The sequence below is a fragment of the Colossoma macropomum genome, unplaced genomic scaffold (assembly GCF_904425465.1).
Source record: "Colossoma macropomum unplaced genomic scaffold, Colossoma_macropomum, whole genome shotgun sequence".
NCBI classification, from domain to species: domain Eukaryota; kingdom Metazoa; phylum Chordata; class Actinopteri; order Characiformes; family Serrasalmidae; genus Colossoma; species Colossoma macropomum.
Genome location: NW_023494792.1, coordinates 55,936,004 through 55,948,030, shown reverse-complemented (window position 1 = coordinate 55,948,030; position 12,027 = coordinate 55,936,004). Strand labels below are relative to the sequence as shown.

The 12,027-nt window shown below is 39.5% G+C and overlaps 1 protein-coding gene across 3 annotated transcripts in view; it reads left to right on the top strand.

Annotated features, from left to right (window-relative positions):
- The window catches only part of ipo8 (importin 8), a 41,088-nt gene that overhangs the window by 13,780 nt on the left and 15,281 nt on the right, over positions 1–12,027 (top strand). For 2 of the 3 annotated variants that reach the window (XR_005007560.1, XM_036577625.1), the window contains exons 11-21: positions 2,913–2,989; positions 3,310–3,426; positions 3,889–3,978; positions 4,949–5,114; positions 6,079–6,239; positions 6,403–6,528; positions 7,277–7,352; positions 8,821–8,946; positions 10,187–10,284; positions 10,369–10,464; positions 11,591–11,811. Coding sequence is in view for 2 of the 3 variants with exons in the window: in XM_036577625.1 (XP_036433518.1) it covers positions 2,913–2,989; positions 3,310–3,426; positions 3,889–3,978; positions 4,949–5,114; positions 6,079–6,239; positions 6,403–6,528; positions 7,277–7,352; positions 8,821–8,946; positions 10,187–10,284; positions 10,369–10,464; positions 11,591–11,811 (1,354 nt within the window). In the remaining variant the exon portion in view is untranslated. The remainder of the gene's footprint in view (positions 1–2,912; positions 2,990–3,309; positions 3,427–3,888; positions 3,979–4,948; positions 5,115–6,078; positions 6,240–6,402; positions 6,529–7,276; positions 7,353–8,820; positions 8,947–10,186; positions 10,285–10,368; positions 10,465–11,590; positions 11,812–12,027) is intronic. The other variant, XM_036577626.1, reaches the window with a different exon arrangement.

Genomic DNA, 12,027 nt, shown 5'->3' with positions numbered 1-12,027 from the left:
TCTGTCTCTGTCGTTTTATCTTTTTTTTTTTTTTCCCTCCCTCTCATTATATCAGTAAACAAAATTGAGTTAATGAATGTTAAAGCAATGAGATTTACACAGTTTTCCAAATGGAGTTGATCAGGCGAGACATGTTTAAAGTCTTTAGTTTTTCACTGAAGCTATGAGTGGAATTACACCACTCAGCACGGTGCAAATCACACACTTTACCCCACATTTGAATGAGAACTTTTAATCTGAGAAAGCAATAACTGGTAATGCAGAGGTCAAAGGGTCAGAGGATGCACAAACACCACCAAGGCAGTGATACTGTGAGTTCTATAGGGAAAAAAATAACTAATAGAGGTGATACAAGACTGGAGTCAGGCCTAGATCTAATACACTGAAGGCCAAACCAAGACTCCACAACATCATCCACCCACTACTACATTTACATCATTAAGCAGACGCTCTTATCCAGAGCGACTTACAAAAAGTGCTTTGTCTATCCATAGAAAGTATCTTCGCTAGTTACCCATAGGTTAGAGAGAAAGCCAGTCCTGAGCTCAGATACTGCTGGAATCAGAAAGTCATTATTGACACCTAGAGAAAAAAGAACAGAGTTAAACACAGAGCAGTGCAATATAATACAATGCAATACATAAGTGCTGTACAATACTTTACAATCAACTACTACACTGCTGTCAGACTCTGTAGGACCCCAAAACAAATCCAACAGCCCAATCAACCAATCAGTAAATCAAAGTTCTAATATTTTATTGTTCTAAAAGAATTCAAGGCTTTTCTTTGTAATGACAATCGAGAGAATAACATCAGTACAAAAAGAACAAAAGAAGGAGAGAAGAAAGGAGGGAAGGATAAAAGAAAGAAAGAAGAAAAGGAAAAACTAAAGAAAGAAAAGAAAAACAAAAGAAAGAAGAAAGAATGAAGGAAAGAAAAATGAAAGGATAAGAAAGAAAAAAACAGAAAAATACTAAAGGAAGGAAATAAGGAAGAGAAACAAAGAATGAATAAAGGAAAGAAAGCAGGAGGTAAAACTGATAGAAAGAAGGAAGATAAAAAAACAAAGAATGAAGTAAAGAAAAATGGAAGGATAAGAAAGAAAAACAGAAAAAGACTAAAGGAAGTAAGAATAACAAAGAATAAATAAAGGAAAGGAAGAGGGAAGAAAAACAAAGATAGAATGAAGATAAGAAAAGCAAAAAAGGGAGAAAAGAGAAACAGAAATGTTGAAGGAAATGAAGAAGAAGAGAGAAGGAGTGAAGGAAAAAAGAAGAAACAAAAAAGGAAAGAAGGAAGAAAAAAGAGCAATAAATAAGAAAAACAGAAAGGAAGAAAGAAAAACAAAAAAGTGTGGGAGCGCGGTCAGCATCACTGTTCATAGCTGTGTAACGTACAGCAGGGTGAAGTGTCAGCAAAGCTTTCAGAGACTAACTGTCACAGTTTGAGGGTGAAGAGAGATGATTTAGCATGATGAGCAGTTCTAGTGCGAAACTACAGAAACAAAAACCTCGCTTTAAAGGAGAATTCCACCACTTTTTGCAGAATTCAGTTGTTGAGAAAGTCATTCAGAGTGGTTTTATGTGCATTGTAGAAAAAAAACGTACTAACTTTTTCTTTACTTTTTGGTGGTGGTGATGGGAGCCAGGGGTTGCCATGTCTACAACACAAATATAGCCATTTTATTTGCTATCCAAAACCACCAGTGGACCTACACGTCTTCTGAGTTTGTATGTGTAATGCTGATTATGGTAAAATTGTTGTAAATCTAAAGTTTTCTTTAGGGACTGTTTTGCCTCACAACACCCAGCATGTACTTCTCCCCCATGAACCTATTCTTTAAAAAAGACCAACATCTTCTCAGAACTATCATAAGACAATGCCTCAGGCATCAGACAGCTCACTCACTCGCTATACCATTTCATGTATGTCGCTGCTGTCAGAACAAAACCTTGTATCTCCATTTTTGATGTTTTTCAGTTTTTGACATAATTTGAAAATGCCTGTCGCCCTTTACATTATGTGTAAATTTCACGATGAAATGACCAAAAGAAACAGCCCAAAATGACTTGGGGGGGTGGGGTGGGTGGGAGTCTGGTTCCGTTGATTTACATTAAAAGTAAAGTAGTTTTTCCTTTTCCTGTAAAGTTGTGATTTTGGAGATACAAGGTTTTCTTTCCGACAACAGCGATAAGTTTCTCTAGAATGGAGTATTTCACACCAAACCACTCTGACTGACTTTTACATTTCCATGATTGAATTATGCAGAAAAACATCTATATTCCTCTTTAACCTTTTCAACTCCTTGAGACCACCAGTGGTCCTGAAACACACTTCGTCATATTCTTCATAACTTTAATATTTCATAAGCTACATTCCGAAGGTGGGAGTCATATGAGAGCTGTAACTGTCTCCTTTCCAGTCAAATAGATGGGTGATGTAATTTTAAACCCTGATAATAAAAGAAGCTGAACTTGCAATTTTTTTTTCTACTGAAAGTCGACCCATTTTTCCACAAATCTGGGCTATAAACTATAAACAGATGGCGTCTCTTCAGTGATCTGATCTGTAAAAATGATTTTTATAGAAAAATACAAACTGTTTAAGATTTTGGCTTTCAGCAGTAAATTGTAAGCATATAGCAATATGTGTATCATAAAACACATGTTCTGCTAATTTGAGGGGAGCTTTTACAAAATAAATAAATAAATAAAATAAAAATTTACATTTATTTCATGCAGTTACTGAATAATTTGCCTTACGATTTGGTCACGTAAATTCAGATGGACAAACCAAAATATACCCTGGTGAAAAGAAGCCTGACCAACTGCAGAAATGATGTTAAAAGCTTGATCTGTTGAAGGATCTTGTTTTGACCCGTTGGCTGAAGTGCTCTTGTTTTGCTGCTGCAGATATGTTTGATGACCACGTGTTTCCCGCTACTGCGGCCCAGACTCTGCTGTGCAAAGCATCCAGGATGAGGAAGGAGGTGAGCACAGCAGCTTCGGATTCCTTTTTAAAATGCTTATGCTTGTTATTTATGGCAACTACACATCGCTGCTGTCGGAACAAAACATTTTTCAGTTTTTGACATCATTTGAAAATGCCTCTTCCCCTTTACATTGTGTGTAAATTTTCATGAAGAATGGACCAAAAGGACCATTGACTTACATTAAAGTATGTTTTTTCCTTCTCCTGTAAAGTTACCAAGGTTTTGTTCCACAGCAGCGATACGTAGGTGAGAGTGGATTAGTTTTGAAATATAATATTCTCTGCATGAGCATTGACATCCTCTCGTTTCTGGATCAGGTCCTTCCTCAGATGATGGAGTTCTGCCATCAGATTTTGATGGACCCCAACGCTGACCCCCGCAGGAAGGATGGGGCACTTCATGTCATTGGTGCCTTAGCTGACCCGTTGCTAAAGGTTTGAGATCGAACACTGAGCTTGATCCGCCACATGATCTAGGCCCTTTAGAGAGTATTTACAGAGCACAGTTGTTTATAAAAGTTTAGGCACCCCTGGTCAAACGACATTGTGTTAATGTTAACTTACGTTCACTTAAAAAACACATCCTCCGAGAACAGAGAACACACATTTTAATGCACAATTAATGTTTATTTGCTGAATTTAACATTTTAGGGGGGGGATAAAATGTAAAATATGGCCTGTGCAAAAGTTATGGCACATTTTGTATTTTTTGTTTTCTTCTCAGCAAATAAAAAGAAATTTTGGACTTAATGTTCCAGATAAATGCCACATTTAAGTTTGTTCTCGGTAGAGAAAATCAACAAATCTCTCTCTCTCTCTCTCTCTCTCTCTCTCTCTCTCTCTCTCTCTCTCTCTCTCTCTCTCTCTCTCTCTCTCTTTCTCTCTTTCTCTGTGTAGAAGCGAGTATACAGAGATCAGATGGAGCTGATGTTACAGAATTATGTGTTTCCTCTGCTCAACTCGAACCTGGGTTACCTGCGGGCCAGGGTGAGTAGAACCACCTGTGTGATGACTTGCTGATGTTTTTAAAGGCTTAAAATCTCATAATGCAGCCTAAATCAATCCCTATCACAATTGTATTATTAATCGTGTCACCTACCAGTTATTTTGATGATAAATAAAGAAATCACAGTTCAAAAAAGGCCAAAAATTGATGATGAACAATAACAAACTGTGTATAAATTCTAAAAAAATTTTTACTGGATAAAGTTTTTAAAGGCATCTTTTAAAAAACACAAAGCCTGCATTTAATGTCCGCTCCCAGACTGTGGGACTCCCTCCCACATACAGTAAGCACTTTCAGTAAGCAGTCTTAAAAAACAGCTTAAAACACACCTTTTACTTTTTATTTATTGTATCAAATTGTCATTTTTTTATTATTTTATTACATATTTTATGTTCGATTTTTATAGATTTTTAGATTTTTATTTTCATCGTTTACTATGATTCGTTATTCCTTATTTTCCCCATTCTTTATTATCTTGTTATTATATTTTTTATAATCATTTTTGATGTTTCTTTATTAATTTAAGAAGTATATATTTTAATTTTTTCTACATTTCTTTTATTTTCCTTTTTTTCTAATGTTTTCTGTTTCTTTTCTTGTGCTTGCTTTCATTTGGCTTCCCATTTTAATGTGTAAAAGGTGCTATATAAAGAAATGTATTATTATTATTATTATTATTATTATTAGTAGTAGTAGTAGTAGTAATAGTATTATTCGAGAAGGCTTAATTAAAAGGCATTAAATGAGCAAAGTGTGTCCGTCTGGTTTCTAACTATAAGTGAATTTTAAAATGTTTTATCATGTTATTAATTTGCCAGCTGACTAATTCATTGAAAAGGCAAATTTTACTTGGTGTACATGAAGTGCTGTGTTCAGCATGAATAGGGCGAGATGCAGTTACTGCGTGTGCTAAAATCGGTGTTGCTGTGCTGTATTTTGTGTTGTGTGCAGTCCTGCTGGGTTCTGCACTGTTTCAGCCCTCTGAAGTTCCACAATGAGCTGGTCCTGAGGAACGCTGTGGAGCTGGTCAAACAAGACCTCATCGCTGACCAGGAGATGCCCGTCAAAGTGGAAGCAGCCATTGCTCTGCAGACTCTGGTCAGCAACCAGGAGCAAGGTTAGTCTCTCACATTCACAGCCAAAATATTGACACATTTTTCAATTTAAATATCATTCCAAAAATTATACTAATGTTTCACAATAGAATGAAAAAATATGTTTAATTTTAATAACTGAATAGAATAAAAGTGGAAAGTGGATTTTCTGTTTTCAAATATTTCCAAGGCAACCAAGAAATATTAGCTTTACTGCCCTATCAGGTCTGTAATGTTATTTTATCACTATGAACCAGTGAGTTAGAGCTCTATTTTAGAGCTCCAGAGAGTCTAGAATAATCGCTTTAATCGGTTTAAACAGTAACAGAAACTTGGTTTAGCAGGTTATTTGCGCCACTTACTGCTGTCTGCTTGCTTGTTGTTTAAAATAACCACATTATGCAACGTTACACTTTCATAATGAAACATTATGCTTTATTAATGGCATTTCCGGTGCTGTGGTGATGCACGCATAAGCGACAGAGTGGAGTTACTCTCCCCAGGTGGCCGGTACTGAACCAAACGGGGGTGTTCAAGAGCAACGAAGCTCATGAAACCCAAGCCGAGCTCTGTTGCCAGAGTAAGGCTGCACTAAGCCTTGCTGAAACTGATCTTGAAGAAGGGCCTTATAACACACAATTCCTACACATGCCGACCAAGAGGGCATCTGAACAGTCTGAGGGGCAAAGAGGCAGGGCTTATGCTCCCCAATTCATGCCCTGGATACTAGTGGGCCTGTAGTGACCGTGAAATTTTAGCTGGCAGTTAATTGCTGTTTTTTTGCAATGTCGACAACGTCGTTTTTTGAAAGCCAAGAACTGTGGATAATAGCGATCAGCTTCAATAATTTCAGTGAGGCGATTATGTGATAATTATGACAGGCTTAGACTGTGGGTGCTTATTTCAGTGCTTCAGTGAGTTTTTTTTAGTTACTGCTGTTGGCTGCCTGTAGAGCTTAAAAAAGCTTCTTGTCTGTCATGTGTGTAGCTAAGATCTACATCAGGCCGTTCATCAGGCCTGTGATGCAGGAGCTGCTGCACGTCATCAAGGAGACGGAGAACGATGATCTCACGAGCGTCATTCAGAAGATGATTTGCGAATACAACCAAGAAGTGGCAGTGATAGCAGTGGACATGACTCAGAACCTGGTACAGTGTCTGTCTACATATGTCTTAATATAAAGAAAATGTGTAGGTTTTATTTTCTTGCTTTTCCCTAAATGCTCATACTTCTTGCTAGTATTGTGAGAGTTACCACACTACGAAACAGAACATGTGCTCAGCTGATGGTGTAAACATCTCCTGTGTGCAGGCAGAGATCTTCAGCAAGGTTCTGCAGAGTGAGGAGTATGAGGAGAGTGAAGATAAGACGGTGATGGCACTGGGTATTCTCAGCACCATAGACACCATCCTCACCGTCATGGAGGACCACAAAGAGGTCTATACCTGCAGACATACACCGATCAGGCGTAACATTATGACCACCTCCTTGTTTCTACGCTCATTGTTCATTTTATCAGCTCCACTTACTATATAGGTGCACTTTGTAGTTCTACAGTTACAGACTGTAGTCCATCTGTTTCTCTGCATACTTTGTTACCCTGTTCTTCAGTGGTCAGGACCCCCATGGACCCTCACAGCGCAGGTACTATTTGGGTGGTGGATCATTCTCAGCACTGCAGTAACACTGACTGGTGGTGTGTCCACTCACTGTCCACTCTATTAGACACTCCTACCTTGTAGATGTAAGGTCAGAGACGATAGCTCATCTGCTGCTGCACAATTTGTGTTGGTCATCCTCTAGTCCTTCATCAGTGGTCACAGGACGCTGCCCACAGGACGCAGTGGGCTGGATATTTTTGGTTGGTGGACTATTCTCAGTCCAGCAGTGACACTGAGGTGTTTAAAAACTCCAGCAGCACTGCTGTGTCTGATCCACTCAGACCAGCACAACACACACTAACACACCACCACCACATCAGTGTTACTGCAGTGCTGAGAACTACAAAGTGCACCTATATAGTAAGTGGAGCTGATAAAATGGACAATGAGCGTAGAAACAAGGAGGTGGTCATCATGTTATGCCTGATCGCACTGTGATAGCAAAATGAAATGAACTTGCTGTAGACTGGTTATGTGTTCAGTCATTAGACACAACTACACAGCATCTCTCTTTTGCATCATAGATAACTCAGCAGCTGGAGGGCATCTGCCTGCAGGTGATTGGTCTGGTGCTCCAGAAGCCCATCATAGGTATGGCAGGTGTGTCTGTGGAGTTGTTTCTGTGTACATAATATAATGACAGCAATAAGTTTAATATGCAGTATATTTGGCCACATGGTGGAGCTCTTGTACTTTTTTTTTACACTACCAGTCCAAAGTTTGGACACACCTGATTGAATGTAGGCATTTTGATCTAAATGCTTAATATAAATAACAAATATAAATAGTTCATGCCCATGTTTGAATTTATTTCCATAAGAAAAACTTTTGCTTTTTAAAACATGCTGTTTGAAATAAAGTGCCCGCTCAACAAGTAGTTTTCAGTTTCCTACAAGTGCTCAGTGGATGTGGAACTTCTTAAGGACTACAGGAAAAGCACCACAGGCAGCTCCTTATGAAGCTGTCTTAAGCGCTGTTTGGGCAGGGTTTTTCATGAGGTGGTAAGGTAATGTAATTTCTTACCTCTGTTTCTCAGTGATTTTAGTCCTGTCTGAATGGGCCATGTTGGTCATTTTTACAGACTCGGCGCTCCTGTATCAGTAAAGATTCCGACACCCTTTACCTACTACAAAACAAACCATAGAAATAGCCACAATTTATATTAACCCTGTGTGAATCGACATGCTGGTAAAAATGCTGTCATATTCTATGGAAAAGTAGGTTCTTAAGGATGGATACACTTGAAAAAGAGGGAAAAAGGACAACCATTTTGGCCACAAAAGCAAAAGACTAAATACTAAAACACTAAACAAATAATAATCTTAATAATAATGAAAAGGAGAAACAGTGATTAAAAACGCTGTTTGTTTCCTTCATTCGCTCAGTGCAGATGCATTCAAACAGTTGGGGCTGCAGCGGATCAACAGTGAAACACTCAAACATGGTCTGTTATGAAATCCTCATTAATCTCTAAATGATGAACACTAAAGCTACTGATGTGCCCCCTGGTGGAGAAACTCCAGACTGCTAGGCAGGAGTTTCAAGGCCACGTTCACAACCATTACGTATTTTAAAAATGGTGCTTTCTGTCGTCACAGCGGACCTCTGAAATTCAGCTTTAGGTGCCTAAGCCATGAATATAAAATTTTTTGTTATTTTACAACTTTTAACATTTATTATTTATCAAGCAGTTTAAAATTAAATGAGCCAGCTTGTTCTCTGTCAGTTCACATTCCCTACACGGCGATTGTCGCCATCATCAGCATTATTATGTTAATTCCAAAGCATAAATAAAATGGCGAATATTATATATGAAAGAATTCTTTTCTTTCGGGTTTTGGTGTCTTTAATCTTCATGTCTGAGAATCAGTAGTTTCACTGTTATTTTAAATTGTGTTACAAAGCAAAAATAAGGAAACCCTTTCTGTGGGTAATTATGTCTTTTTGGATGATAAACTTTTGACTGGTACTGTAGGTTTATATTCTTGTATTGCTTTGAAGGTGATGCCAGAATCTAGAGTCTAAATTAAGGCGTCACCCACTCGCACTGTCTCTCTGTCTGTCTCAGAGTTCTATGAGGAGATTCTGTCGCTGGCCTTTGGTCTCACCTGCCAGACCATCTCCCCTCAGATGTGGCAGCTGCTGGGGGTGCTTTATGACGTCTTCCAGCACGACTGCTTCGACTACTTCACAGGTTGGACCAAACTCCACAACAGCCCTTGCTAACGATGGTGTTATTGCCTGTCTGTACCGGCCAGAAAGTTTCTGTCTTTCTCAGAGCCCTGGTCAGTCATATTGACGACAGATTCTGCCGTGGAAATGACAGTGACTAAATTAGGAAGCAAATGGGCAACAATGACTAAAATTAGCTATTTAAAGAAACAGTAAATATGTGCATTAATGTACGGCTGATGTTTTGTTTTGTTTGTTTTTTTTGGGCCAACCAAAAAACCTGATTTTCTACTAAATGTGAATTAATCAGCACTCCTCCCCCTTGCCCCCTCCTCTTGGAATCATCTTTACAAATTTCCATTGCTCTTTAGTTCTCTGTGCATTACACAGCAGATGTGCTCGAACAATATGTCCAGTAAAAATAAACAATGCTTTAACTTGATGGTTCACTAGCTCTGTGGTTCAGATGCCCATTTGCAGAAATCTCAGAGATTATTAAGGGGAATTCCACATATTTAAAAACAGTTTAAGTAATCAAATCATGAAAACATAGTCACAGTCTTTCAGAGTGTTTTGATTTGCGAATTAGCCATTTTAGAGAAACGTACAGAGTCAGGATTCAGAACCATTGACCAGTTGTGCTTGCACACAGAGGAATTTCACCTCTGCGTTTAACCTGTTCGTCACAGCGCCCGAGGAGCAGTTGGGGGTTGGGTGCCTTGCTCAAGGGCACTTTGATTGGGATAGAACCGGCAACCTTCTGGTCACAAGGCTGGTACTCTAACCTCCAGCCCGTGGCCAGAGGTTAGGGTACCAGTCTTATGCGTTTAATTCCTCTGAAATCTCCACCACAGAAAGTTATTACATGAAATGGTCACAAATACTTTGCCTGGTGCCTGAAACCTCGATGCAAAGGATTTGGCCTTAAAAGTACTTTTAAAATTCATGCAGGGCAGTTTCAGGCACAATAGTACAAACACACCCCCATCTCCGCCACTGTAAAGAAATCTGGTAAGTTTCTCTGCAATGAACCATTTCACATCAAACCACTCTGAATGACAGTCCAACCATTAAATTATGTGGACATTTTGTAAAAACTGTAAAAAAAAAATTTCCTGCTTAACTACAATTTGGTTGTTTAAAAAAAGTAAATAAAGAAATGAACAAAATTTCAACCAAGTAAGCCATGATTAAATAAGTCAATATATTGTTCATACTGTATTAATGATGGCAGTGATGATGCGTTTGCTGTGTCTCTGCAGATATGATGCCTCTCTTGCACAATTACGTAACTGTGGACACGGACACACTACTCTCAAATCCCAAACACTTGGAGGTCATTTACACCATGTGCAAAAAGGTGGGCTTACGCAGGTTATAATGCCTGAATTTGTCTGTTTTGAGTGTTCTCTGTTGTTGAGCTTTCTTGCTCTCTGACCCTCAGGTCCTAACAAGCGATGCAGGGGAGGATGCAGAGTGCCATGCTGCCAAACTCCTGGAGGTCATCATTTTACAGTGTCGTGGCCGGGGCATTGACCAGGTCAGCCAGGGGGAGAGTCTGGTAGTCTGCCAGATTGGGGTGGAAACAGCATTACAAAGGCGCTGTACAGCAGTTGTAAACCACATAGTCAGCCCAGTGTAGCTGTGGAGTAGAAATTCAGCCAAGTCAAGCTTTTGTGCTCCTCATCACAGTCAGGAGGGGGGGGGGACAAATTTTAATTCCCCCGGAATTCCTACGTACATTTACCACAAGGCAACAGCAGCCGAGCAGATAAGGCGATAACAGTACAAGTAAATACAAAAAAATTAAAGTAGTGATTACCGCAGACAGTCATTTTTGCTTGTACTTAGAAAAAACACTAATTCTTTTGGTTTAAAATGCTGTGCTGAAGTAAATGGAGTTCAGTTTGAAAAACACTTCCTTTCTGTACAGGACAACAGACAGTTGATTGGTGTCCTGGCCAGGGATTAAGACTAGTCCTGGACTAAATTTTCCTTTCAGTGAAGAATCTCCATAGCTAAAGTGACCCAATGAGTAAGACATTGTGTATAAGAGACAGTGTCTTAGGCTACGTTCACGTTACCAGGTTAAAGTGGCACAAATTTTTTGACCTATTGTGACTCAGATCTGATGTTTTCAGGGCTGTGTGGACACGCAAATCTGATCTTTTCAATTCCGACCTGAGTCACTTTCATATGTGGTCCTAGATCGGATGCGTATCCGATTCGTGGCCATGTGACGCTCAGATCGGATTTAATGTGCTTTTTTTCCCCTCACTGCGCGTGCGCCATCATTCGGCGTTACCATGGCAGCAGCACTGAACAGACGTTAAAGCCTGTAAATGGTGGAAAAGCAACACATCTCATCTTTTTCGCCTTCGTCTTGCTCAAATAAAGAAGCTGAGAGCTGATCAGAGTTAATTCACATTCATGTGACCTTACTGAGTAGGATGTGCGCATGCGAGTCATTTCAGGACACCGGTTCGTTCACATCAGTGAAAACCATCGTGTCAGAGAGATCGGATTTGAGCAAAAAATCAGATTTGATCAATGAGCCTTGTAATGTGAGCGTAGCCTTATTTTTGCATTGTGTATACTAAAACACAACCCACCATAAATATGTTTTTCATGAGATTAAGAAGGGTCATTATGTTTGTGCCTCTCAGTGTATCCCACTGTTTGTGGAAGCGGTGTTGGAGCGGCTGACGCGGGGTGTAAAGTCGACGGAGCTACGCACCATGTGTCTGCAGGTGGCTATCGCTGCGCTGTACTACAACCCCTCACTGCTGATGCACACACTTGAGAACATCCGCTTCCCACACAGCCCCGAACCCATCACCGCCCAGTTCATCAACCAGTGGATGAACGACACTGAGTTCTTCCTCGGGTATGCCCTCTTACACCCTAAAGCACACATAAAACATGATATACGTGGTGTTACTACTAGGAATTGTTTTATGGCAGCTCTAATCTTGTCCATGGGATTCTCCCATTCAGTTGTTAGCGAAGGTGACCACTATACATCAATAATTTTGTTGTTTGATGGACTTTCATCCTAAACACTAATATGGCTAACAATCGGGAGCTAATTAACTGGCCCCCC